Here is a 27163-nt window from a genome sequence, read left to right on the forward strand (position 1 = left end):
GCAAGTGACTAAGAGAGAGAATGCGCTCAGGTCAGGGAGAGGGACAGAAAGAGAGAGAGAGAGGGAGAAGCAGGCTCCCTGCTCAGACGTGGGGCTCAATCCCAGGACCCAGGATCATGACCTGAGCTGAAGGGAGACTCTTAGGTGACTGAGCCACCCAGGCGCCTCAGAATGCCCTCATCCTTTCATTTCTATTTCTTTAAACCCTTCCTATCCTTTGGGTCAATCACAAACCCCACTTCTGTAAAACCCTCTTTTTTTTTTTTTTTTAAATCTTTCTGGTCGAGATATTTTGCTTCTTTGAAATTCCCAATAGTCTGTGCTTTTTTTGCCATTTGATATATTTAACTTTTTACTGTAGTTACCTGTGCACACATTCATCTCCCCCTTTCCTCAACATCCAGCAGGCTGTAAAGTCTTTTGAGTTCAGAGGCTTTGTTTCATCTTTGTATCCCCCACAGTGCCTAAAATACAGTCTTACGTATAGAGCACCTGCTCAATACACCTTGGTTGTCTATTTTTAAATTCAAATTTCTAAGTATTTGGAGCCTTTTTAATTATTGTGTAGATGCCAGCTTCTACACTGATTTATAGTTATGATGCTACAACAAAGTGTGGGTCTCATTTCCTTTTCTGGCATATATGGGTTCTACTTACGTTGATTTTCATGGCATCGTTTAGAGACACACAAAAAAAGACTAAACCAACTCTTTAGAAGAAAAATCAGAGCTACAAGTCAGGTACTTAAATCCTTTAGCTAACAACAAGATGATACTATCTCAGAGAAGAAACTCAGGTTGTCTTACCATATCTAGTTTGTTTGTTTGTTTGTTTATTTATTTCTCAGAGAGAGGGAACACAAGCAGGGGGAGCGGCAGGCAGAGGGAGAAGCAGGCTCCCCACTGAGCAGGGAGCCCGATGCGGGGCTTGATCCCAGGACCCTGGGATCATGACCTGAGCCTACGGCAGACGCTTTACCAACTGAGCCACCCAGGCGTTCTACCATATCTAGTTTAAAGAAGATTTATAAATGAACATTTGAGATCTTTTCCTCAGTGAATGAAAAAAAAAAGTAGGAAGTAAAAAAGGAAAATGTTATTCTAGAACCACTTTAAAAATTTCCTTAAATGTGATCTGAACAAAGAATCTAAAATTCACATGAGCAGCTTTCTAGACATCCCTATTCACTGACAAGACTTATTCCTAGAATAAAATGTAAAAAATAATGTAGAAGAAGGAAAAGAGGTCCACAGATTGTAGTGAGGATTCTGTAAGCAAAATAGTTTTAACATATTTTTACAGGGTGCCTGGGTGGCTTAGTCAGTTAAGCGTCTACCTTCAGCTCAGGTCATGATCCCGGGGTCCTGGGATTGAACCCACATAGGACTCTTTGCTCACTGGAGAGTCTGCTTCTCCCTCTCCCTCTGCTGCTCCCCCTGCTTGCCCTTGTGCTCTCTCTCTCATCAAGTAAGTAAATAAATAAAATCTAAAAAATAAAAATTACCCTCCCCACAACCCCCCCCCGTATTTTTACATTAAAAACAATCAACATACACATTTTATTTTGCTCTCCACCACTCTAAGTATAACGCTGAAGTACTAAATCACTCCATTGCTTCCTTTTGCAGGTTCCTCAGCTTTGATGTGGAGTGCAATATAATGTCAGCTAATATAATGTCAGTCTGTAGTAGAAAGACAACAAAGGAATCTTGAGGGGTGTTTCTCCCCTTGACTTCTATGAGTACTTTGTAATCTTTCCACAGAAAGAGTGACTAGATTAGCCATATCATTCAGTGCATTTCTTTGCCAAGCTTAACGACTAAGATCATTAAGTACTAATACTCGGGCAGAGTCACCATGGTTCTTTATCAGCAAAACTAAATTGTTTTCTATGCTAAATATACTCATCCTCATTGTCTCTTTCATTAGCCTTTTACATACTGCATTTGAATAACTTCTTACTTATAACATCTCATAGTTGAATTCACACTACTAAGTTGACTTAACCTGGATACAGTCTAACCCCTCCTTTTGCCAACAAGAAAAATAATGCAAAATGAGGTTAAGAAACCTGTTCAAGGCTACACTGCCAGTGCAAAGGGAAAAAAAAAAACAGGATATAATCCAGAATGAGACAGAATTTAGGGTTTTAAGAGGCCTCTGCATAGCTAGAGGTAAGGGAATTACATTTAATAAAAGTATTGTAATGATTAATAAAAATTATTTACATCCATTTAAATTGCATTTACTTTTATCCTGGACACAAAGCTAAAGTCCCCAAATCAAGAGGCATATGAGGCTATTACTATTAAGGACGTCTAAGAAAAATAAAGTAGAAAAGAAGAAGGTACCATGAAGAAGTATGTCATTATGGGCTTTCTACTTCATAACTATTATCTAGGAAAGGGAGATAAAAACTTTGATTACAAAAGACTATGCTAGCCAAATAAAATAAAATGTTTTTCTTATAACAGATGGTTTATGCCCTGATAATGTTTGTATTTAGTGCTTTAGGATTACCTATTAATAAGGAAGCCGGGATGCTTTCCATTGATATTTCTAATTCAAAGCAAACAAGTTCTTTGTAACTCACTTTGTAGTGATATATTACACATAGGTTTGTTTAAAGGGCTGGGCTGTAGTGACTTTAAACTTTATATCTAAATCCTGCTTATGACAGATCTATAAGAGCAGCTTTGTAGATGAGAGTTGGAAAAGCCTTTCTTCATAATTGTTGCTATGTAACAATTCTCTCAGAATAGCGGCTCCAACTTTTTTTTCAATGCTCTACGTTGAAATGGAACCAACCAGTGGTGTCCATATGCACCATTATCTCAATCTTACCGTGCAGAACCCTGAGGCTGGGGATAACAATGCCCTTGAGTCTCTAGCTTCCTAGCCTCCCCAGGCCTGTCTCAGTGAGCTCAGTCAGGATGTGAAAATGTCATTGGCAGATACAGAGACTGACTCCTCAAGTCAAGGCTGTGACTGTCAAGGGCCCAGTGCTGCTTGCTACCTGCGAGTCACCAATGCTGCCACTGTTGCTGGAGATGAGGAACACCTTTGTGTTGAGGATCCTTGGTGACTTTAATATGTATTGTGGCCTTAAGTTGGGGACTCTCAACTACTTGTGGTTAAAAACACTAACATTATAAAATTGTCAAAAATATGGGGAATTCTGAGGGGGAAAAAATCACTGGCCTTGGTTAAAAATTTAAACAAGTATTTTTTTCTTTAGAAAATATCTGGATTTCCAAAGTTACTTCAATTTAAAAATACATTTTCTTTTTTTTAAGATTTTATTTATTTGACAGAGAGAGACACAGCAAGATAGGGAACACAAGCAGGGGGAGTGGGAGAGGGAGAAGCAGGCTTCCCGCTGAGCAGGAGCCCGATGCGGGGCTCGATCCCAGGATCCTGGGATCATGACCTGAGCCGAAGGCAGCCGCTTAATGGACTGAGCCACCCAGGCGCCCCTAAAAATATTCTTATATAAACTCTCAGCAATAAGTATGGGGGGGTTAGAAATAATCGAATTATTATTTAATCCTCAGTAAACAAATACTTAAACTTCACTATGACAATGGTACTGTGATAGTAAATGTAGGATAAACAAATCCAAGATTTACACAAGGGATAAAACAAACAAAAAGAGGAATTTTATGGATACTGAGAAATAAAAAAAAAAAACACAAACACTTATGATTCAGACATTCAACTTATATGGTCTTATAATTCAACACTGTGGTCTTTCTGAAAGGGCGGGGGGTCATAAGTAATCATTTTGCATATTGAGAAATTCCTAGAACATAACAAATTGATATTACAAGTCGCACTCACAATAGGCATATTTAAGTTTTGGAAAAACTGCAAATATAAGCCTCTAAAATGACTACTGGGTATGAGGTAAGAAGAGAAGACCTTTACAGTTTAATCTATGGAGCCCTCAGTGGAAATTTACAACAGTGAAACCACCTTGGAAAACAGGCTAATAGTTCCTCAAAAGATTAAACAAAGAAGCTACCATCTGATGGTAACTCTACTTTCAGGTATATATGTAAGAAAACTGAAACATGTTCATACCAAATCTTGTACACAAATGTTCACAATAGCCAAAAACTAGAAACAACCTAAATGTCAATCAGCTGATTAATGGGTAAATAAAATGTGGTATATCCAGAAAATGGAGTATTACTCAGACATAAAAAGGAATGAAGTACTGTTATGTGCTACAACATTAATGAACTTTGAAAACATGTTAAGTGAAAGATGCCTGACACAAAAGGCCACATATTATATCATGCCATCTGTATGAAATGTTCAAAATAGGTAAATCCATAGAAACAGAAAGTAGATTAGTGGTTGCCGGGGGTTGAAAGAAGAGGAAATTGGGACTAAGCTAATAGATATGAGGTTTCTTTTTGGAGTGATGGCAATGTTCTGGAATTAAACAGTTATGACCCTTATATAATATAGTGAATATACTAAAAACCAGTGAATGGTCCACTTTAAAATGGTGAATTTCATGTTATATGAATTTGTATCTCAATAAAAATTCAATTAAATGTAAAAAATCCCACAATTATAAGGAAAAATAAAAAAGTTATTTCAATGATCTTCCATTATGGTCTCAGCTACTCAGAACCAAATTTGGAATGTTAGAAGGAAGGCCTTAGAATACTTCTGAAAACCAATAAATTTCTAAGGAACCATCTCTTCATTTTTCATGGTATGCTCACAAACTTCTCTAAGGAAATTAGTGATGGGTGGGCTAAAAAAACAACCTGCTGAGGCAAAAAGCCTTAGTTACATCTTTCTAGTCATGCCTAGTACCCTAGGGAAGTGACTCTCTTGAGTGTCTGTATGATGGTTACCTAAAGTGGCTGCCCATATCCAGTGACGGCTTTTGTTTAGTGATCATGGTCAAGTTGAGCTTGTTTAAATACCATTTCTCAGGACTTAACATGCTCTTCCCTAAACAATGGGAATACTGAAAGCTTTTAGGGGGAATAAACTATTGCATGGTCTCTGCCTAGGAAGTGGGCCACAGTTCACTGGAAACAGACAGTTCAGATAAATAAAATGAAAGCAGACATTTCTGGAGATGATCTTGAAAGCTTTCCATTAGAGAACACCAAGGGCATAAAACTAGGAATAGCATGTATCCATGTTAGACTACCACAAGTCACTCTCTACCTTCTCTAAGTAATACGAAGTATTCATCTCCTTCATTAGATAATCAAATCATTCCCACAGAACAACATTTACCCCTCTCTCTGGCTACCTACTAAAAAGACACTCAACTCCTATGCTACAATTAACCAGAGATTGTCATAATGCAAAGTAGTGGCTATATACAAAGGTTAGCTTGGGTGGAAAAGTTACATTTTAAACATGAAAAGTCAGTGAGGAAACGGATTTCCATTTCTGGCATGTGGGCTGTGCATAAAGTAAATTAGGCCAGTTAATCTAATTCTCCATAGCCCTCTATATGGTTTCTCTTTGGCTGCTAGTCTGGACCTTTCTCTAGATTTCTCAGCTTTCAGTCAACATAGTTCCCTCTTGTGTTACAGGCTGATGTATAATGAGAGCTCAAAGAAGACTGGGAAGACTAAGAACAAAGGGAAGAGGAAAAGGAGAAAAGGGATCAAGCTGATGGGGGTGTCCTATGGCTATAAAATCTTCTCAGAATACCAGTCAAAATATTCTCAAAGAAACTACTGAGTACCGAGACCATGATGAAAATTGATTCTACAGTGTCTGTTTTTCTTGTATTAGGAGTAGGATGAGAATTATGAGGAATATAAAAACAAATATGATACATTATGAGGAGGCATCACAAAATGTACTTTAATTATTATGCTTGCTAATTTGGTATATAAACACATCAAAATTATATAAATACATTAACTAGCCTTACACAATAGAGTATACAGGCACTAAAATATTTATAGCTGACTGTCTCTATATTTATACACACCTTTATAAAAAATCATGCATCAAGACTATGGAAAGAGCCTAGTATTAGAGCATTACTTTGTGGGAAAATCAGATTCAACTCTGTATTATTTCAACATATAGTATGTAAGAGTAAAGTCTGATAAAGTTCAACTAAGCTAAAAAATTACTATAAGCAAGTGCTTAAGCAGTAACACCAATTACCAGGCTACTTTACTGCATTTCTAATGAGTTATTAAAAAACAAAAAAAGGGGCACCTGGGTGGCTCAGTTGGTTAAACGTCTGCCTTCAGCTCAGGTCATAATCTCAGAGTCCTGGGACTGAGCCCTGTGTTGGGTTCCCTGATCAGTGGGGAGTCTGCTTCTTCCTCTCCCTCTACCCCTCCCTCTGCTTGTTTTCTCTCTCTCAAATAAATAAATAGAATCTTTAAAACAAAACAAAATAATACTGAGTCAATTATTAGTATTACAGATGTTCTATGTAAGGAGTACTTCAGAATCTTTGCTAATTATAACATTTATTAAATAAACATGAAGGGACTAAAGGGAAATTAATTCCTTCACTGTTAAATAAATGTATACTGTTTAAGCTCTGATTTAAAAGGTCTTTCTGCGTGCTCTTGACAACTATTTAAGGTCTGAGTATAAAGTATAAATATCCATAAACATTGCAGTCATATTGGCCATTCAAGGCATATGGAGAAATCTAAATGAAATGGGAATAGATCATGATGTATTTTTACATATAAGTGTATTTCACTGGGTGTGCAAAGATGAAGTATATAATTTGATTTGATCAATTCCTTCCTGAGATTATATGGGTATAAAATTCCCATCAGTATGCACGGACAGATTACACATTGTGGTTTAAATTTTTCTAATGTTAATACATCTGTGAAACTGCAAGGGAAGTTACAAGGAAAAGATGATTTGCTACAGAAACACCTATTTACTAGTAAGAGTACAGATGTGAAAGTTGAAGAATCGGCCCTCTTTCATTCTTCTGGACTACTATGTAGTAGAGGAGTGCAAATATAAAGTAAAATTATACTTTAGAGAAGTCAATGGGATTAGTATTTCACTAAGTATTTTAATTTTATCCCCATCTCATAAAGTAATATTTACTCTAAAAGGATATTAAAAGGACAAGGCTGAGAAAGAAGGGGCTTATGAGTTGAGCCAGAGAGTCTTTGGGGGAAGAAATATGAAAAGCTAAAGGGGACTTTCTGAGAAAAGAGGAAATAAATAAAATAATACTGGGACAGGAGACAAAGTCTTAGAAGCTGATGACCAAAGAATAAGGGGATTCAGCTAGTGAATATATAAAGGTGCAAATACAGAACGGAAAGGATCAGGAATAACCTGCAAGGAGGGCTAATGGCAAAAGTTAGAATTATGAGAAAATATTTCAAAAGCAAAAACCAAGAAAGTGTCAGCTGACTTGGTGTCTACAATGACCAATGATTTTAAAAGAAGCCAGAAGAGCCCTAACTCTACAGTATTTTAGTTGTTCAGGTATCAAAAGGACCAAGGACCAGGAGAAAGATGGACAGATCTAGCTAGGGGTTAATATATAATGAAAGAAAAGGATTCAAGGTGAATGACAAAAGGAACTAGTCAGTGTTTACTGCTACCTCAAGACTGACCACGTAATGTGCAACATGTAATACAAATAAGATGTGTGCAGTTTGTTTCTTAACTTCAATTAAGTTACTATTTTTATGGGTCACTGACCCTTGAAATAAGAGGTTCCCTAAACTATATCCAAAGTTAGGGAAGTCAAATAGTGCCTAAAAGGATCAGCAAAGGTTTCAATATTTTGTGCCACATGGGGGCCTTTATTAAAATCAAACACTAAAAGCTTATTTTTGTGTGGCATAATCATTTGAAATTTTAATGGCAGTCTTTATTATTTCATTTTCTATACTTTTTTTGTTCCTTGCTATACATTTTGGAGAAGATGTGTCCAGAGTTTGATACAAAAAAAAGTAGGACCTAACATGTGTCCTCAGTAAGCAGCTGCTCATTAAGATAATACTTCCAGTTACTGGCTTAGAAAGCAAGATTCTGAGATTACTGCTTGGCGCAGGCCTGTGACTTGTCAACCAAAAAAGTTACTTCCTCTTTAGTATAATGAATTGCAGAAGTACAGTTTAACAGTTATCTATGAGGGTTTATTGGCAGGCATAGGATATGGTGGGTGAGCAGAGATACTGATATATTTTTTTTTGCTAGTGACCAAAATATTTACAAATTTCATAAAATGGAAAGAACTTTCTAAAAAATTAATAAGATCTGTTTCACAAATAACCAATTCAACTGGAACACTGAATAGTAGAAATGACAAAAGATTTGTTCTTATGGGTGATAAAAAATTTATATCAGGGCATTCAAGTAAAGTTATTTTCTGTGTTCTGATTTAATGAATCATGTGAGTTGTATCTGGCTGGGTGACACAGATGCTGGCTCACTGAAGCCTACTCTAATGCCTCCCAGAACAGCCTTCCTTGGGACAGTGAAGCCAGAGTAACATGTCAGACTGAAGAAATATCAAAGAAAGAGAAAGCAGGGCTGGAGATGCTATGAGGTTGGCTCGTAACACTTCTTGACCTGTGAGTGTCCAGTAAGTATTCAGTGTCCTATGGGCTTCAATGACCTAACAAGCAGCAAGTAGCAACACTAATGCAGTAATGAATGGTCCTCAAAAGAAGACTTGCAATTCAAGCTGAAAAACACAACACTTACTAGATGGTTTTAACCCTACTGAAAGACAGCTTTGGAAACCACTAGTGATTTCTTAAAAGGTGAATGAGTATTAAATGTTTTATATATGCTTGTGTAGTAAGTATCTACTTTATAGTTCCTTTATATCTGTTTGATTTTAAAGATGTATATTAGTTTGGAAATTAAAACATTCCTAAAGCTATGAATAGTATGTTGAAGAAAAATGAAATAGCATTAAATATGTTGGTAAAACTACAGTTATAAAATAGAGACCTATTCAATGTTAATAAAAATGCATTGTTAAAAATGAAATTAAAGGACTATTCCATATATATTCCACATGGAGATGTTCTCCTCTTTCAAAAGATAACAAATAATATTTGTGAAGAAAAAGGCCCTCAGACAAAAAGATGGCAAAAAAGGTAGAGAATAATTAAAGCTTAACAAAATACCGGCATATCACTTTACATGAAAGTTATTTCATCACATAGGAAAGGAAAGTAAGGCACAAAATAGAGGTACATTTTCCAAAGATGCTTATAAAATCAATGAATAACTTGGTTTTTCCTCAGTCAAAATTCTATTTAGTATTTAGAGTTAAAATCTGAAGGAGTACTTACAATGACAGCAACACCACAGCAATTAAGGTCCACTCTGCAGGTTTGTGTATAATATTTCTATTTGTTAATCTGTAAGATAGGAAGATAAAGTTTACCAAAGGATTGTTACATTTAAATACATAAACCATCTATTTTTACATAAAATCAGATTTTATGACATCATGTGTCAAAGAGCACTATTTTCTATTCTTTTTTTGTTTGACAGGAGTCAGCAGAATACTGTGGCTTGATCTTCAGTACCTGATAATGACCATCTCAAAAGAACATGTTCCAGCCCCACTTCTGTATATTTATAACAATATTACTGTTAGGATGGGAATATAGGAACAATACGGGCAACTAAATTGCATGGTTTATTAAAATACACACACAGTTCCCTGTAACCATATCTTCTGTATTTTTCCCCAAATTTTTCATTAAAGCTAACAAGCTAATAAGCAATTTCTGATTTTAATTCATCTTTTGCACCTTCCTACCTTGTGGTAGGTTGGCAGCAGGCACTGAAGGGATGTCATAATCCATAATTTACAGAAATAAAAGTTGACAATAAATTATAAGACTAGGTCTTTAACAAAAAAAGTTTTATGATCTGAAGGGGCACCTGCACCCCAATGTTTATAGCAGCAACATCCACAATAGCCAAACTATGGAAAGAGCCCAGATGTCCATCGACAGATGAATGGATAAAGAAGATGTGGTATATATATATAAAATGGAATACTACTCAGCCATCAAAAAATGAAATCTTGCCATTTGCAATGACGTGGAGGGAACTAGAGGGCATTATGCTAAGTGAAATAAGTCCATCAGAGAAAGACAATTATATGATCTCACTCATATGTGGAATTTAAGAAACAAAACAGAGGATCATAGGGGAAGGGAGGAAAAAATAAAAAAGACAAAATCAAAGAGAGAGACAAGTCCTAAGAAACTCTTAATCACAGGAAACAAACTGAGGGCTGCTGGAGGGGAGGGAGTGGGAGGGATGGGGTAACTGGGTGATGGACATTGAGAAGGGCATGTGATATAATGAGCACTGGGTATTATGTAAGACTGATGGATCACTGACCTCTGCCTCTAAACCAGTAATACATTATATTTTAATTAACTGAATTTAAATAAAAAAACAAAAAAATACCAGAAATTAATTCTATCACTTAGCAGTTGATGACAACAAAATACATTGTAGTCAACTTAGTTTCTCAGAAACCATTTGGAAAAACTGCTCTAAATAAAAAAAAAAAAATGATATAAATCACTAAGAAAAAAAAGACAGCCAATGATATCTGATAAAGGACCACTACCCAAAATAGACAAAGAGCACTTAAAATTTAACAATAGGAAAACAAACAGCCCAATGAAAAACTGGGCCAAACACCTTAACAGACATCTCATCAAAGATAAACAAATGACAAATAGGCAGATGAAAAGATGTTCCATATCATATCTCATAACGGAACTGCAATTTAAAACGAAAATGAGATACTACTATACACCAAGCACAATGGCCAAAATCCCGAACATTGACAAAATCAGATGCTGAATCAAAATCCATCCACAAGAGTCATACATTTGCTACAACTGATAAACCTACACTGACATCATCATCACATGGTCAAATGTTTGGCTCTGTAGCAAGGATGTGGAGCAAAAGGAACTCTCATTCATTGCTGATGGGAATACAAAATAGTACAGCAACTTTGGAAGAGTTTGGTGCTTTTTTACAAAACTAGACATATTCCACCATCTGATCAGCAATCATGTTCCTTGGTATTTATCCAAAGGAGTCAACAACTTATGACTATAAAAAAACCTGCGCACAGATGTTTATAGCAGCTCTATTTACAACTTCCAAAACGTGGAAGCAACCAAAACGTCCTTCAGTAGGTGAATGGAAAAATAAGCTGTAGTACATCCAGATAATGGAACATTATTCAGGCCCAAAGCTTTGCGCTATCAAACTGCAAAAAGATGTGGAGATACTTATTTATTTATTTATTAGATTTTATTTATTTATTTGTCAGAGAGAGAGGGAGAGACAGAGAATAAGCATAAGCAGGGGGAGTGGCAGAGGCAGAGGGAGAAGCAGGCTCCCTGTGTAGCAAGGAGCCTGATGTGGAACTCGATCCCAGCATCCTGGGATCATGACCTGAGCCGATGGCGGCCACTTAACTGACTGAGCCACCCAGGCGTCCCTATTTATTCATTTTTTTAAAGATTTTTATTTGTCAGAGAGAGAGAGAGAGGGTGCACAAGCAGGAGGTTCGGCAGGCAGAGGGAAAAGCAGGCTCCCTGCTCAGCTAGGAGCCCGATGCAGGACTTGATCCCAGGACCCTGGGATCATGACTTGAGCTGAAGGCAGATGTTTAACCAATTGAGCCACCCAGGCATCCCAATGGAGGTACTTTATATGCATATTACTTAAGTGAAAGAAGACAGTCTGAAAAGGGTACATACTGTATAATTCCAACTATATGACATATGGGAAAAGGTAAAACTATGGATAGTAGAAAGATCAGTGGTTGCCAGGGGTTGTGGAACAGGGGTGGTGGTGGGGAAGTAGACAAATAGGTGAAGCACAGAGGTGCTTTAGGGCAGTGAAAATACTATATGATACTATAATGATAGGTACATGTCATACACTCATCCAAACCCACAGATTATATAATACCAAGAGTGAACTCTAATGTAAACTGTGGACTCAGGGTGACAATGATGTTGTCAATGTAGGTTCATCAACTGCAGCAAATGTGTAACTCCGGTTGGGAGGTTGCTAATGGGGGAGGCTATGCATATGTGGAGGCAAGGAGTATTACAGGGACTCTCTGCACCTTTTTCTCAATTTTGCTATGAATTTAAAACTGCTCTTAAAATATAGTCTTGGTGCGCCTGGGTGGCTCGGTCGTTAAGTGGCTGCCTTCGGCTCAGGTCATGATCCTAGGGTCCTGGGATCGAGCCCTCCACCGGGCTCCTTGCTCAGCAGAGAGCCTGCTTCTCCCTCTCCCTCTGCCTGCCTGCCGCTCCCCCTGCTTGTGCTCTCTCTGTCAAATAAATAAAAATAAATTAAAAAAAAAATCTTAAAAAAAATAGTCTTAAAAAAACCCCAGCCAATAAACAAATAGACAAAGGATATAAGCAGGCAATTTACAGAGAAGGAAAGTTGAAATGTCAGTAAACATTTGAACAAGAGTTTAATTTCACTAGTAATCTAGAAAACTAATATAAAAGCAATAATTCACTCCACCACACTGGCAAAAATAAAATACGGATAATACTAAAGGCTGGTGGTTGGGCGCCTGGGTGGCTCAGTTGGTTAAGCGACTGCCTTCGGCTCAGGTCATGATCCTGGAGTCCCGGGATCGAGTCCCACATCGGGCTCCCTGCTCAGCAGGGAGTCTGCTTCTCCCTCTGACCCTCTTCCCTCTCATGCTCTCTATCTCTCATTCTCTCTCTCTCAAATAAATAAATAAAATCTTAAAAAAAAATACTAAAGGCTGGTGAGAATATGAAGAAATAGTATTTTTAACACACTTGATGTAAGCAATCAAACAATTTGGCAGTATCTAATAAAGCTGAAATGCATATGAATAGCTCTATTATTTCACTTCTAGATATAAACCCTAAACAAACTCTCACTTATGTTTAAGGAAATATGTATAAAGATATTAATGTGCTTGTAATAGGAAAAAAATCATAAGTTGTGGCATTTTTACAGAATACTAAACAGGTCAAAATGATGAATGAACTAGACTTAACATATTTTGCTCATAACTTGAATGAAAGACAGCAAGTATGGTATCACATTATTTATACAACTCAAGAACAGACAATACTCAGTATTATTTATGGATACACATGAGGAGAAGTACAAAAACAAAGACTAGAAAGATACATATCAAATTCACAGTATCATCTGCTTCGGGGCGAGGAAAGGAGAATGGATTGGGAAAGGGAACAAAGGGGAATTCATGTCAGGGCCTTTGCATTGGCTATTCCATTGCCTGAAACTATCTTCCCCAGGTAAGTTTTCTTGTTACCTTCACAATAAGGCCTATCTGGACCACCATATTAAAAAGTGAAACTTCTAGGGGTGCCTGGGTGGCTCAGTCGGTTAAGCGTCCAATTCTTGATTTTGGCTCAGGTCATGACCTTAGGGTGGTGAGATCGAGCCCTGTGTGAGGCTCTATGCTCAGTGGGAAGTCTGCTGGAGATTCTCTCTCTTTCCCTCTGCTCACACGTGCACTCTTCTCTCTCTCAAATAAATAAATATTAAAAAAAAAAAGTGAAACTTCTTTCCACTTCCCAGCCCCAGATTCCTGACTCCCTTATCCAGCTATACATTTTTCTTTCTTCTCCTATTCCAGTTATCACTTTTTTTTAAAGATTTATTTTATTTATTTCAGAAAGAGTGTGGGAGGGGAGGGAGAGAGGGAGAGAGAAACACAAGCAGACTCCAGGCTGAGCGCAGAGCCCAACGTGGGGCTCCATCCCACAACACTGAGATCAGACCTGAGCTGAGACCAAGAGTTGACACTCAACTGACTGTGCCACCCAGGCACCCATCTACTATCACCTTCTAACATATAGTTATTGTTTATTATCTATTTGTTTTTTTGGCTTGTGGCAGGAATCTATATGTTCTTCACCTATTTATTTCAGATCGATTTCTTGGGTGTTCAGAATGATCTGATATTTATCTAGCTGTGTTCAAGGGATGAGGCAAGCATAGGGTCCTCTACTACTCTGCCATCTTAAGTCCTTTCTCTTCACCTATTTATTCCAAACACCCAGAACAAGGGAGGCATTCAATTAATTTTTTTCTAAATGAGTGACTTAAACTTTAATATTTTAATTTAAAGAATACATCTGGATCAAATATTACAAAATATTAATATCTATTAATTCTGAGTAGAGAACATGCATATCTTTATTACATTAATCTGAATTTTTCCCATAGTTAAAAATGTTTTACAAAATTTTAAAAAGTCCAGATGATATAAAGTACACTATAGTGGTTAAAAATTGTGACAGACATATGGGTTCAATACTCAGATCTGTCACTTGGCCATACTTGGGACACATTCAACAGCTGTAAAACTTTTTAAAAATTCAATAAAACAGGAACAACAGTACTGCCTACCTTGTAGAGTTCTTGTGAGGACTAAATGTACAAAATACATCCATGTTGCCAAATTCAATGGACATTTCTCAGTCCTCATCTTAATCGATTAGCAATATTTGAGACAACTAATACTTCCTTTCTCCTTGGGACACTTTCTTTACCTGCCTTCCACCTGCTTGATTTCCCTCCCTCTCACTGGCACTCTTTCTCAAACCTTCTGATTTGGGTATCTCCATGGCCTCTACCCTTGGTTCTTTCATTTCCTCTCTATATGCTCATTCCCTTGGTGCTCATAGCTTTAAATATTAGATAACTATGTGCTGATAGCTCTCATATTTATGATCTCTAACCTGAACCCTTTCCTTGAATTCCAGACTTCTATATCTAATGGTCTCCTTGACATAGGCATCTCAAAACTTACTACAGCCAAAATTGAGTTCCTCATCTTCCCCCAAAACCAGGTCCTCCTGTGGATAGGTCCAACTCAGTAAATGGCTATGCAATCCTTCCAGAATCCAGTTACTTAGGCCAAAAATCTTGTGGTTAACTTTGGCTCTCTTCATGTCCCATGTCTAACCAGTCATTAAATCCTGATGGAACTATCTTCAAAAGAGAACTTAATTACTTATTACTTCTACTGCTTTCACCTTGGTCCACTTCATTTCTTGCCTAGATTACCAAGACAGCATCCTAAATGGTCTTCCTGCCTCTGCCTATCTACTGTAATTCTCAAATCAACAGTGATGTTGTTAAAAATGTATGTGAGATCATATCATTCCTCTGTTCAAAATCAACCAATTGCTCTTCATCTCACATCACACTTGGAGTAAAAGTGAAAGAATGACCATAGCTATAAGGCCTATATAATCTATACCACACCCACTCCCTGCCCTGTACTTCTCTGACCATATCTCTTTGTACCTTTTCCTCTGCTCACTTCTCCAGCCTCACTAGCATCCTTAATATTTTATGAATATACCAGGCCTGCTGTACCTAATATATTTTCACAGACAACAAGATGGCTTGTTCCCTCACCAACTTTTAGATCTTTCTATAAATGGCATCTTTTCCATGAGGTCTTCCCTGACCAGTCTGTCACAGATAAAAAATCACAACCATCTTCTCCTCCTCAGTACCAACCCCTTTCCCTGCTTCTGGGGTAAAAAGGAAGAGAATGAAATGAGAAAGGGGAAAGGGCATATCACCAGATAATGATAATACATATATTGTTCTTAAATATTTAGTTCCGTGAGAGAAGGGATTTTTGTCTGTTTTGTTCACTGCTTTGTCTGGAGCAACTCAAACAGAATCTAGCACATGACCAAAAAAGGTCAAAAGATAAGCATGTAAAAAATGGCAAAAACAATTAAAAATAAATTCCTTTTTTCTTTTTTTAAAGAAATTCCTACTCTACTATACTCAAATCTCCCAAAGTTAACCCAAATTTAAGATTTCATGAATTCATTTACTCATCCAGCAAAAAATGTATTCAGTACCTGCTCTATACCACTGCTTCAGGCACTGGGGAAAACACAAGATCTTCTTGTGTCAAAATATAATTTTAATTCAAATCAGATTTAGAAAAATATCTTGACCCAACACTGATAACAGTAAATCTTTACCAAGCAACTTCTGATGGAACCACTATGGCAGGTAAATCAAAGTAACATTTCTGGATAAATGATTGTGATGCAATTCAGTGGAAAGGACAGCTCTATTCACAGGGGAAAGATTCTTCAAAGAGCTGAAAAAGCTGCTTTATGTGTAAGTTCTAATAGGCTCTCAACTCTGGCTGCACATTAGAATCACCTGGGGGGCTTTTAAAGAATACTGATGTCTGGACCCAACTGTAACCAAATGAAACTCAATCCCTAGGGGTAGAGCCAAGCATCTGTAGTTGTTAAAAGCTCCCCAGGTAATTCTGATGCACAACTGGTTTGAGAATCACTGTTTTACAAGTTCCTATTATTGATTATCATTTCAAAGGGAAGGATATGGTTATTTATGTCAACTCTTTTCCATTGCCAGGATCTACTGAAAAGATCTCTCAACACTAGTCCCTGTCATCAATATGGCATTTTTTTTAGAGACTTCGTGTAGAAAGCCCTAGCCCACAAATAGTCACATACCTGCTGAAGTTGTCCTACTAGAATCTGAAGACCCCATGAGTTATTTTACCAGAGGTAATTCTGTACTCTAAGTAACTGACATTTTCCTAAAAGGCAGCAGCAAAGCCAATTTAAGCAATTTTTATTAAAGCTATAGACTCTGACCTGCAGGTACTAAAGAGTAAAGATTTAAAAAATAATTAACATCAAGGTTTCTTATATTTGTGTGTGATTAATGATCTTGTAGTTGCATTGTTTCCATGTTATCTAATAAGGGTAACCACCTCAGTAATTAGAACAATCATGTCATTCAGATATACTGTTATTACCTGAACATTCACTTTAAAGTCTAAACATTCTAGATGAAGTAAAAATGTCCTTATGTGTTTTTGTCAGTCAGAAAAATAAAATGCTGCAGTAATCAATGATGCCTGTGAAAACCATTAATTTTATGTATAAAACAATTAGTAAAAAATTTTAATTATTTAGCAAAATAGATCAACAGTTAATACAAACGGTAAATACATTAAATAGATTACTTTCTTGAGAATGTTGTATCTTGGAAAAAATGTTTATATAAATTCAAATAATGTTAGGGCAGAATAATAGAGATTAGATTTTATCATAATTCGATCTTTGCAGAACTCTATTATATATTAGGATTTACAACATTTAGAAAATAACTATTGTTAAAAAAGGAACAAAAGGCCCCAAAATGGAGTCCCTTATGCTAAGACCCACCAAGACTTTACACCTAACCTAACTGTAGTTTCATCTGGAGTTTTAAACCCATCAGTCTGGGATTTCCTGATTACCACTAAGGAGGTAATCTACATGAGAAGACCCCCTGCCTTTTCCTCTAAGGGAAGGTGACCTTGCCTGAAACAATCCTTTTTTTTTTTCTAATAACTTCCTTGTCCTGCCCCATTTCTACCTACAAATGCCTTCTATTTTGTACAACCCCTCTGAGCATCCTTCCATTTGTCAGATGAAATGCTAATTCATTAACCACTAAGTAAAGTCAATTAGATCTTTAAAAACTGACTTGATTGAATTTTTGTTCTTTTTTTTTTTAAGATTTTATTTATTTGACAGAGACACAATGAGAGAAGGAACACAAGCAGGGGGAGTGGGAGAGGGAGAAGCAGGCTTCCTGCTGAGCAGGGAGGCAGATGCGGGGCTCCATCCCAGGCCCCTGGGATCATGACCTGAGCCAAAGGCAGATGCCTAACGACTGAGCCACCTAGGCGCCCCTGAATTTTTGTTCTTTAAGAGCTTTAAGAGCTACGTTTAAATTTTACTTATTTACTGCCATTTAAGTTATAAATCTTCAAGAAAATGGCCTATTGGGGAATTCTTAGAATCTTGTGATGATGAATTTAACATACCACTTCAAAATATCATGAGTTGAAAAAATATCTAAATTATGTAAATAGATATGCAATAATCTCAATACAATCTCTAATCAAAATAATAAAAATGTTAAGACAAAACGGTTAAAGAGTAAACTGAGACACCCCTAACACATTCTGTTTAGTCAAACTTCACAACAAAAGACTCTACAAGGATGTCTTAAAACAACGCCTATAGTGTTGAATCTAAAAAGGCCAAATATTTAAACATAAAGTGGTACAAATGATCCTTTTCAGAGGATGAAGTTTTTTGAGATTTGCCTAAACTATGAATCCTAGATCCCTCTAGTGCATACCTTATTGAAAAACAGTTTCCTGAATCACTTTGTGGCATACAAAAAGGTTAGTGATGTTTTTAAATGTGTTAGTTGAAAGTGAATGACCATTTGGTATTACTGATATATAGTACAGTGACTACAAGAGAAATCTAACACCTAACAATGTCAAGAAATTATTTTTGTACTGTAATTTTAAACTTTTAAAATATTATTACTACAGTAGATAACAATAAATCATACTGATTATTTATTGGATGAAATAATTCTTCTAATCTAGAAGTTTGTTCGATGTTGGTGCTATCTAGTTTTAGCCACAGGCAAGTAATGATTTTAATATTTGGTCACTGGCTTTTGGCCAAAATGTGTATTTGGTGCACCTCTACCGATACAGTATTTAGAGGCCTATCCTCATGCTTCTTGGTACAGAACACAGTCTTAGCCCGGATGAATATTTTCACCTTGACAATTTTAGAAAAATCCCAACTGCTCTGTTTCACAATTGATATTCTCTTTTCTTCCTTTCTTTATACTTCTTATCACTTCAAATCCGTTCCACACAATTCAATATTAAATTACCCATTGTTGTGTACTGTTCACTGTGTTCAAATTATTTTCTTTTTTTTTTTTTTTAAAGATTTTATTTATTTATTTGACAGAGAGAGATACAGCGAGAGAGGGAACACAAGCAGGGGGAGTGGGAGAGGGAGAAGCAGGCTTCCCGCGGAGCAGGGAGCCCGATGCGGGGCTCGATCCCAGGACCCCGGGATCACGACCTGAACCGAAGGCAGACGCTTAACGACTGAGCCACCCAGGCGCCCCCAAATTATTTTCTAACAGGAGAGTTCTTCCTTTAGGGTAGGCATAATGCTTCTTTTGCATTGCCCATCGTGTATAGCAGCACAGTGCTGGTCATTTGATCTGTATCTACTAATTCACTAAGATTCAATATATTACTGGCTAATCACCTTTGTGTCCGAGACATCATTTTCCTTAATTTTAGGCAATAAACAATCCAAAACTAACTATATCAACGTCTGAGCAAAGAAGATGCTGCATTTAATAAAAGATACTGTTTAGTGGAGGAGAAAATAGAACACTATTCTTAGATCTAAGACACTAAAGGTAAGTCACTTTTTTCATGTCTTTGTTAGAAAGCCCCAACAGTTAAAATCAGAACTAGACAAGACTGCTTAACATAGCTCCTGTTTTAATTAAAACTCATGTGCTTATTTCTTATTGTACTTTGAGGCATTGATGAAGCTGTTTTGCAATACCCCAGAACATCCAAACTGCCTGACCAGAAATGCCCTGATAGCAAAGGAATGCCTAGAAGACTACATCCCACATGTGTCCTTCCCTGCCCACGATCACGGGCTGAGCACATACTGACCCTGACCCATGATCATGTGCTCCCTGCCTGCTCTCTTGCACGGACCCTCCTAAACCTCTCCTTGTAAAACTCTAGGTGTCCATCTTGCGGGTGGAGAGACTGGTTGTTACGGCCTGCCACCTCTCCTGGCTGCTGGCACCCAAAATAAATCTTTCTCTTTCTCTTTTCCAAACTCCTGTCTCTTGAGTTATTGGCTTCTCTTGGGACAAGTTTATCCAAGTTTGTTCAACAATAGTGTGGGCAAATCCAGCCAGGAGCTATGCTTTTGATTAGTCCAGCCCCCTCAGGATTTCCTAGGATGGAACAGTGCCATGGCAGCATGCCAGGGTTTATCCATTCATTTCCTGAGTTAGTGGTTGTGATAGATCATTAGGTAACACAGTCTTTCTATGGATTCTGCAAGGCAATCACAGGAAGTCAAAATAACTGAAAAGGAAAATTTCATTATTAACACCAACCTGAAAGTTTGGATGAGATTTTTCAGTTGTGCATAAATATCTCCTAATGTGATCTGAAGAGGCCCCACAAGTCCAGGCACTCTGAAAATAAAAAATTAGATTTCCTTTAAAACATAATTTAATTATACAGACATATTCTTTGATTCTTGCCTAAGTCTGGATTTTCTATAGGTAATAATGGCACTTAGGTAGAGGCAGTTAAGCTAGTTTCTGACTGGTGAGAACTCTGGCATTTTCTGTTGCAGCCAAAACCCAGAAAAAAACAGAATTCCTTCAACAGCATAACTATGGGGTCTTAAATTTAAAACTGGGTACTTTCATTAGCTAAAAAGTCTAGGAAACTATTTTCAGATAAATCCCTATCCACTGATTACACACAAGTATCAATAATCCAACCTAACTTTCAAAACCTGTGTAACCACAGTCAAGGATTGAGATCTTGTCCTATGAATCAGACACATGGTGACTTTTATTGTTTTCTAACCTAATACCAAACAGAAACAAATGTCTAAGTATGAGGACCATATAAAAGGCAAAACTAATAAAAGATTTATTATCTGTGAGGAACCTAACATAAGAGGAACTCAATAAATATTAATTATTTAAAATGTAAAACTTAGAGGAGTAGGCTGCTCAAAATACTAAGGCTTCCAGAAGATATGTTTTTCTTATCATTGCTACTACAAAATTAAGACTACTCCATATTCACAGCCTTTTTTTCTTTTTAATTTTAAAGTAATCTCTACACTCAACATGGGGCTTGAACTCACAACCCTGAGTGAGATCAAGAGTTGCATGCTCCACCCACAGAGCCAGCCAGGTGCCCCTAATCCATATGCAGACCTTAAACAATGACTGAAAACACCTTTACATTTTTACTGCTAAAGAAAGAAAACAGAAATTGAAAAGTTCAAGACAGCCCTCACACCTCTGGGAAAAAGATTTTCAAACTTCCTTTGAAAGACAAACCAAGATTACAATTTTTAAATGTCATTTATGACTGGGCTAATTACAAGAAAAATAATTTCCACCATGGGAAGTTTAAAACTAAAGTGCAAAGTTGACTTGAACAAAAACTCTTAAGTTGCTGAGTGTGAAATGGTTCTATAAATATGTATGCAGAGTGAGTTAACAGACCGTTAAAACTTCATAAAGTTTCATTCACACGTGAAACTGATGTGACACATATACCACAAATCAGTATTTAAATGGTCTAGCTTTGATATTTTTTTCCCTGACTTCACTGATTATTAAGTGGAAGTGACAGACTTTAGTCTTCTACTCCCATAATCTCAACCTTCCTCTTTATTATGTACTTCTGTGTCTTCCACACAAAACTTAATTTCAATATTTCCTTGGCAGGATATCTTAAAAACCTCAATTTCTCAGGTAAAGACATCCATGTAAACTTTCCACATTATTTTTCAAACTGTTCAAAACTCAAGGATAAAAATTAATATAAATTATGAACCCACAAATACCAAGTTAATTTTAAATATTGTAAAGTGGAATGACAATTACATACTTACACTTTACTCAACTTTTCAAGTACGATGCGTTTTCTAATCTGGTTCTGAGAACTTGAATCTATCAGTGGAAAGGTGGGATCAGGCTGAATCACATTTTTAAACAAAACAAAGCAAAATCATAAATTTACATTCTTCTTTGATAAGAACAATAAAGAGTAAAACAAAAGTTCACACTTGGGGTATGGTAGAAAAAAACTAGACTTGAGAATTATTAGAAGATTTAAATTTGAGCACTGGTTCAGTCACTGGGCTGATGTGAACTTGAGTCATATGCCTGCTTTTGAGAAATTTTTCTCATCTGTATAAAGGGATACTAATACCTTCTTTATTAAATGAGAAAATGTATACAAAAGAACTTTGTAAGCTACTAAATGCTATACAAATGTTGGAGATGAAAGCTTTAAAATTAGCAGATACTATATATATATTATGGGGAATTCCACTTCTAGAAATGGCAGACAAAATAATTCTAACCATCCTTCCTGCTGAGAACTGAAAAAACACTGGGAAAATACCCACATTTGTTTGAAAACATCAGAGAACTAACAAGGCAGTAAAGAATTAAGGCCAAGAGATTCTAGAGAAGGTAATTCCAGAGAGGGCAGTGACTAATTCCAGAAGAAGCAATTCAGATACTGAGAACATGAGCATTGTTTTTCTAATAAGCATTAAAGCTTGGGGAATGCCAAGAAGGAAGAGGTACTGGCAACCCTTCCCTCCAAGCTTGACTTAGAAGGACCATATTCTAGGACTAAGAATGAATAGGAAACAGACTGGCTCTTACAGGGACTGAAGTCCAGCTTCAAATCATCTTAATCCCTGATTGAATTAAGCGATTTGGAACTGCTACAAATCATCTGCCTGAAGCAAACATAAATCTGTTTTAGAGGAAGATAACATCAGTTTGGGTCTCAAGTTATCTGTAATTTTTAATATACAATGTTTGCCATATAATAAAACAAAAAGAAAACAAGACAATATGGTCAAAATCTCAAACATTAGCCCATAGAAAACAGCCCCCAGGGAATACAGGTAATGGAAGTTATCAACTTTATTTAAAATACCTATGTAGATACATTCAAAGAAAAATGACAAGACTAAAAATTTCTGCAGAGAACTAGAAATTATATAAAAGAATCAAATGAAAATTCTCAAACTGAAAAATACAGTATTCAAAAGTGAGAACTCAATGGATATATTTAATAATATAAATGACTGAAGAGAGAATACAGATTTGGAAAATACTCAGAATAAAGCACAGTCACACCCAACACTCCTCCCCACATACACACATAATGCAAAGCATAAAAGAATATGAGACACAATGACAAAGACTAACATGTCTGTAACTGGAGTACCAGACAGAGAGGAAAGTAAGAATGAGACAAAAGCAGTACCTATAAAGATAATTGAGAATATTCCAAAACTTATGAAAGAAATCAAGATTCAAGTATTACAACAGCCAAAAGAATAAATACAATTATAATCACACCTAAGCAAAGCATTCTAAAATTGATGGTAAACAAAGACAAAAAAATGTCTTAAAAATGGCTAGTGGAAGAAAAACAGTGTTTTCAAAGAAGCAGCTCTAAGAGAAATAAATGGAAGCCAAAAGACAAGGAAATATTTTCAATAGACTGAGAAAAAAAAAAAAAGAAATGCTAATCTAGAATTGAATACCCAGAAAAATATCTTTCAAAAGTGAAAGTAAAATAAAGAATTTCCTGATAAAAACTGAGGAAATTCATCATTAGTGAACTGCACTAATCAAAATAAAGGATATTCTTCAGGTCCAAGGCAAATGATCCCAGACAGAAGAATGGAGATGCAGGAAGGAATGAAAAATAGTGGAAGAGTAATTAAGTGAATAACTCCAACTGAATACTGACTACAAATCGTCTTACAGGATTTAAAATATAGAGGGAATAAAAACAGACAACAAGAGTACATAAGCACAGAGAGGGTAAATGGAATTAAAGTTTCTAGGGTACTGTCTAGGAAGCAAAAAAATTAACTTATATTGGACTTTTATAATAATTCAGGTTTTAATCTTTATAGTAACCACTTCTGATTAGTAAAATAAAGTATAAAAAGCTAACAGAGAGTAAACAATGAAATAATAATATTTAATTCAAAGAAAGCAGGAAAGGAGAAAGAGGAACACAGAATAGATGGGATAAGCAGAAAGCAATGAGTGAGATGGCAGAATTAAACCCAAATATATCAATTATGACATTGAATGTAAACAGACTAAATTCTCCACATAAAAACAATTATCAGCCTAAGTAAAAAGAGTCCTGAAAATACTAATAAAAGAATGCTAATGCCGGCAAAACAGACGGTAAAAAAAAAAACTTATCAATGTAGAGAAAGGTCACTCCATAATATTGAGGTTCAATTTACTAGGAAGACATAACAATCTTTTTTTTTAACACCATATAACATGGTCTCAAAATATTAAAAGTAAAATTCACTAAACTGAAAGTAAAGATAACCAATCCATAATTACAGTGACAGATTTTTTACCCACCTCTCTCACCTCTCGCAGTAACTAACAGAATGAATAACACCTCTCCCCGCCCTCCCCCAATCAATAGTGTTTCTCAAACTTTAATATGCACACATTTTCCCAAAGGAAAATAATGAAATCTGACCCAAACTCCTCATCATAAAAATCAATCTCAGGTGAACTGCAGATCTAACTGTGAAGGGAAAAACAATCTAGAAGATGAAATAACCTGGGCTATAACAAAGATTTCTAAAGAAGTCACTAAAGGGAACAATTAATAAACTGGACCAAAGATATCATTAATGAGAACAATTAATAAACTGGACCAAAGATATCATTAATGAGAGTGAAAAGGCAAGTCTCAGAGTGGAAGATGATATTTGCAAAATACACAAGTAAAAATGGATTTGAATCGTGAATAAAGAATTCCTACAAAATCAGTAAGAAAAAAATACCTAGATATTGCAACAGATAAATGGGAAAAAGACTTGAAAAGACACTTAACAAAAGTGACATTCCAAATGGTCAAAAAGCAAATGAAACAGTGCTCAACTCATTAATCATTAGAGAAATGTATTATAACCAAAACCCAGTACCACTGAAATGGTAAAAAGTAACAATGTCAAGTACTGGTCAAGAAGGTGGAATTGTGGAAACTCATACAATCACAGTGGAATAAAAATTGGCAAAACCATTTTGGAAAACTGGCACCATCCAATATAGTCGCATATACACATACATCATAACCCAAAAATTCCAGTCCTAGATACACACCCAACAGAAATACATGTACCTTAGAAGAGAGGCATAGACAAGAAAGTTCGGAACACTACAGCCCTCAACTGAAAAGCCTAAATGCTCATTAATATGAATAAATTGTGGCATATTTCTATGAAATACTATGCAGCAATGAAAGAATGAACTATAGTCACATGGAACAACACAAATGACTCATGAACATAACAATGCATGAAATAAACAGGAAACCAAAGAATATATACTATGTGAATTTACTACAGTTCAAAACTGGCAAAACTCATCCATGTTATTATAATAGTTATTCATTTTGGAAAGGGGTAATAATTAGGAGACATAGTGGGGCTTTTGTTTTACTCAAATATCTTGGCCTGGGTAATGATTACTAGGCTATGTTCTTTTGTGATAGTGAGTTGTACACTTAATACTTCAATGAAAAAGTTTTAAAATATTATGCAACAGAGGAACAATTTTCTTAAGTAATTTTTCTTGTTTAAGGCTTATAGCACAAAAATGATAAAACAAATGATACATTAATGTAGTTTTATGCAGCTGAGTGACAGAGATCAAGGTTTCTCCAAGCTTACTATAAAACTTATGAATACTGTATAGTAATACAATTGAAGCAATTTAAAATATAGTACTGGGCTAGGGAGCATTCTGTAGAAGTACAAGAAATTTCTAAATTTTTACTGTATTTCCACTTTCACCCTCTTTCTAAATCTCCAAATGTGTGTGTGTGTGTGTGTGTGTGTTTTAAATCTTATTTATTTGAGAGAGAGAGAACAAGCAGGGGAGTGGCAGAGTAAGAGGGAGAAGCAGACTCCCCACTGAACAGGGAGCCCGACATGTGACTCGATCCCAGAACCATAAGATCATAACCCGAGCCGAAGGCAGACGCTTAACCAACTGAGCCACCCAGTCGTCCTTCCAAATGTGTTCTTAAATTTAGAGCCACATTTACTCAGAAATCTTTAATAACAAAGTTTTGTCAGAAAACAAGGTTATTGCCTAGTCTTCTTCATTAACTTCATTTCTCAAGCTATACATCAAAACAAACCTGGGTAAGAAAAATATTGAGAGAACCCCTCCCCCTTAATCTCAGCAACATACATTTAATCTCTATAGATAATTACTATTTACTGAGTACTAACTGTATGTCAGGCACTGTGATAAATGCTTTACGTACATTATTTTTAAAATTCTTAACAACTGAACAAGGAAAGCTATTTATAGTCTCATTTACAGATGAACAGACTCAAGAGACCAACTTTTCATACAGCTAAGTAAATGAGAGAGCAAATATTAAAATCTTGGTCTGGGGGCGCCTGGGTGGCTCAGTCGTTAACCGTCTGCCTTTGGCTCAGGTCATGATCCCGGGGTCCTGGGATCGAGCCCTGCATCGGGCTCCCTGCTCCCTGGGAAGCCTGCTTCTCCCTCTCCCACTCCCCCTGCTTGTATTCCCTCTCTTGCTATGTCTCTCTGTCAAATAAATAAATACAATCTTAAAAAAATAAATAAATAAAATAAAATCTAGGTCTGATGTGCTCCTTCTACTTTCTCTTATGTCCATTATTTCCCAATAAGTCTCCTTTACTATATTATTTGCATTGATATTATTTTGAATGGGCATGCTTGCCAAATACTATACAAATATTTTTACCATTCAACTAGTAAGTCTACTCCACTGTATATAGTCCCATTGGAAATAAAATACAAAGATACACACCCCATGCAGAAATTTGAAAGAACACAAGAATACAAAGACTATTTGTTGGTAGGAAAAAAAAAACTCTTCAGAGAGTCTACATATTATATAAAGAACTAGGTTTTAAAGAAAACTTTATCCCACAATTCTAGGCTATTTCTATATTAGAGAAAAATACTGCACATTTATGAAATTTTCTGGGGCCAAATTTCAACTTATTTGGAAAATTGTGATGCCAATACTGAAGATGGCATTTTTAAAAAATATTTTATTTATTTATGAGAGAGAGAGAACACGAGTGGCAGCAGGGGGGAGGGGTGGTGGAGAAGGAGAGAGACAATCTCAAGCAGATTCCCCTCTGGGCAGGGAGCCGGATATGGGGCTTGATCCCACAACCCCGGAATCACGAACTGAGCTGAAGGCAGACACTTAATGGTCTGAGCCACCCAGGTGCTCAGATGCCTCTGGAGATGGCATTTTATTTTATTCATTTATTTTTTTAAATGTTTTATTTATTTATTCATGAGAGTCAGAGAGAGAGGCAGAGGCAGAGGGAGAAGCAGTCTCCCCGCCTAGCAGGGAGCCTCTGAT

The 27163-nt window shown here is 36.3% G+C and overlaps 1 protein-coding gene across 2 annotated transcripts in view; it reads right to left on the minus strand.

The window, feature by feature from the left end:
* RPAP2 (RNA polymerase II associated protein 2) overlaps positions 1-27163 on the minus strand; it is a 75326-nt gene that overhangs the window by 25598 nt on the left and 22565 nt on the right. Inside the window, exons 9-11 of one of the 2 annotated variants that reach the window (XM_028087627.2) lie at positions 21600-21682; positions 20071-20151; positions 9303-9371 (exon numbers count right to left, since the gene is read on the minus strand). In XM_028087627.2, coding sequence (XP_027943428.1) covers positions 9303-9371; positions 20071-20151; positions 21600-21682 — 233 coding nt within the window. Of the gene's footprint in view, positions 1-9302; positions 9372-20067; positions 20152-21599; positions 21683-27163 lie in introns of those variants that run through there. The other variant, XM_028087628.2, reaches the window with a different exon arrangement.

This window comes from Eumetopias jubatus, unplaced genomic scaffold (genome assembly GCF_037043125.1).
Source record: "Eumetopias jubatus isolate StellerSeaLion01/CBP00866 unplaced genomic scaffold, mEumJub1_p1.0 scaffold_4, whole genome shotgun sequence".
NCBI classification, from domain to species: Eukaryota; Metazoa; Chordata; class Mammalia; order Carnivora; family Otariidae; genus Eumetopias; species Eumetopias jubatus.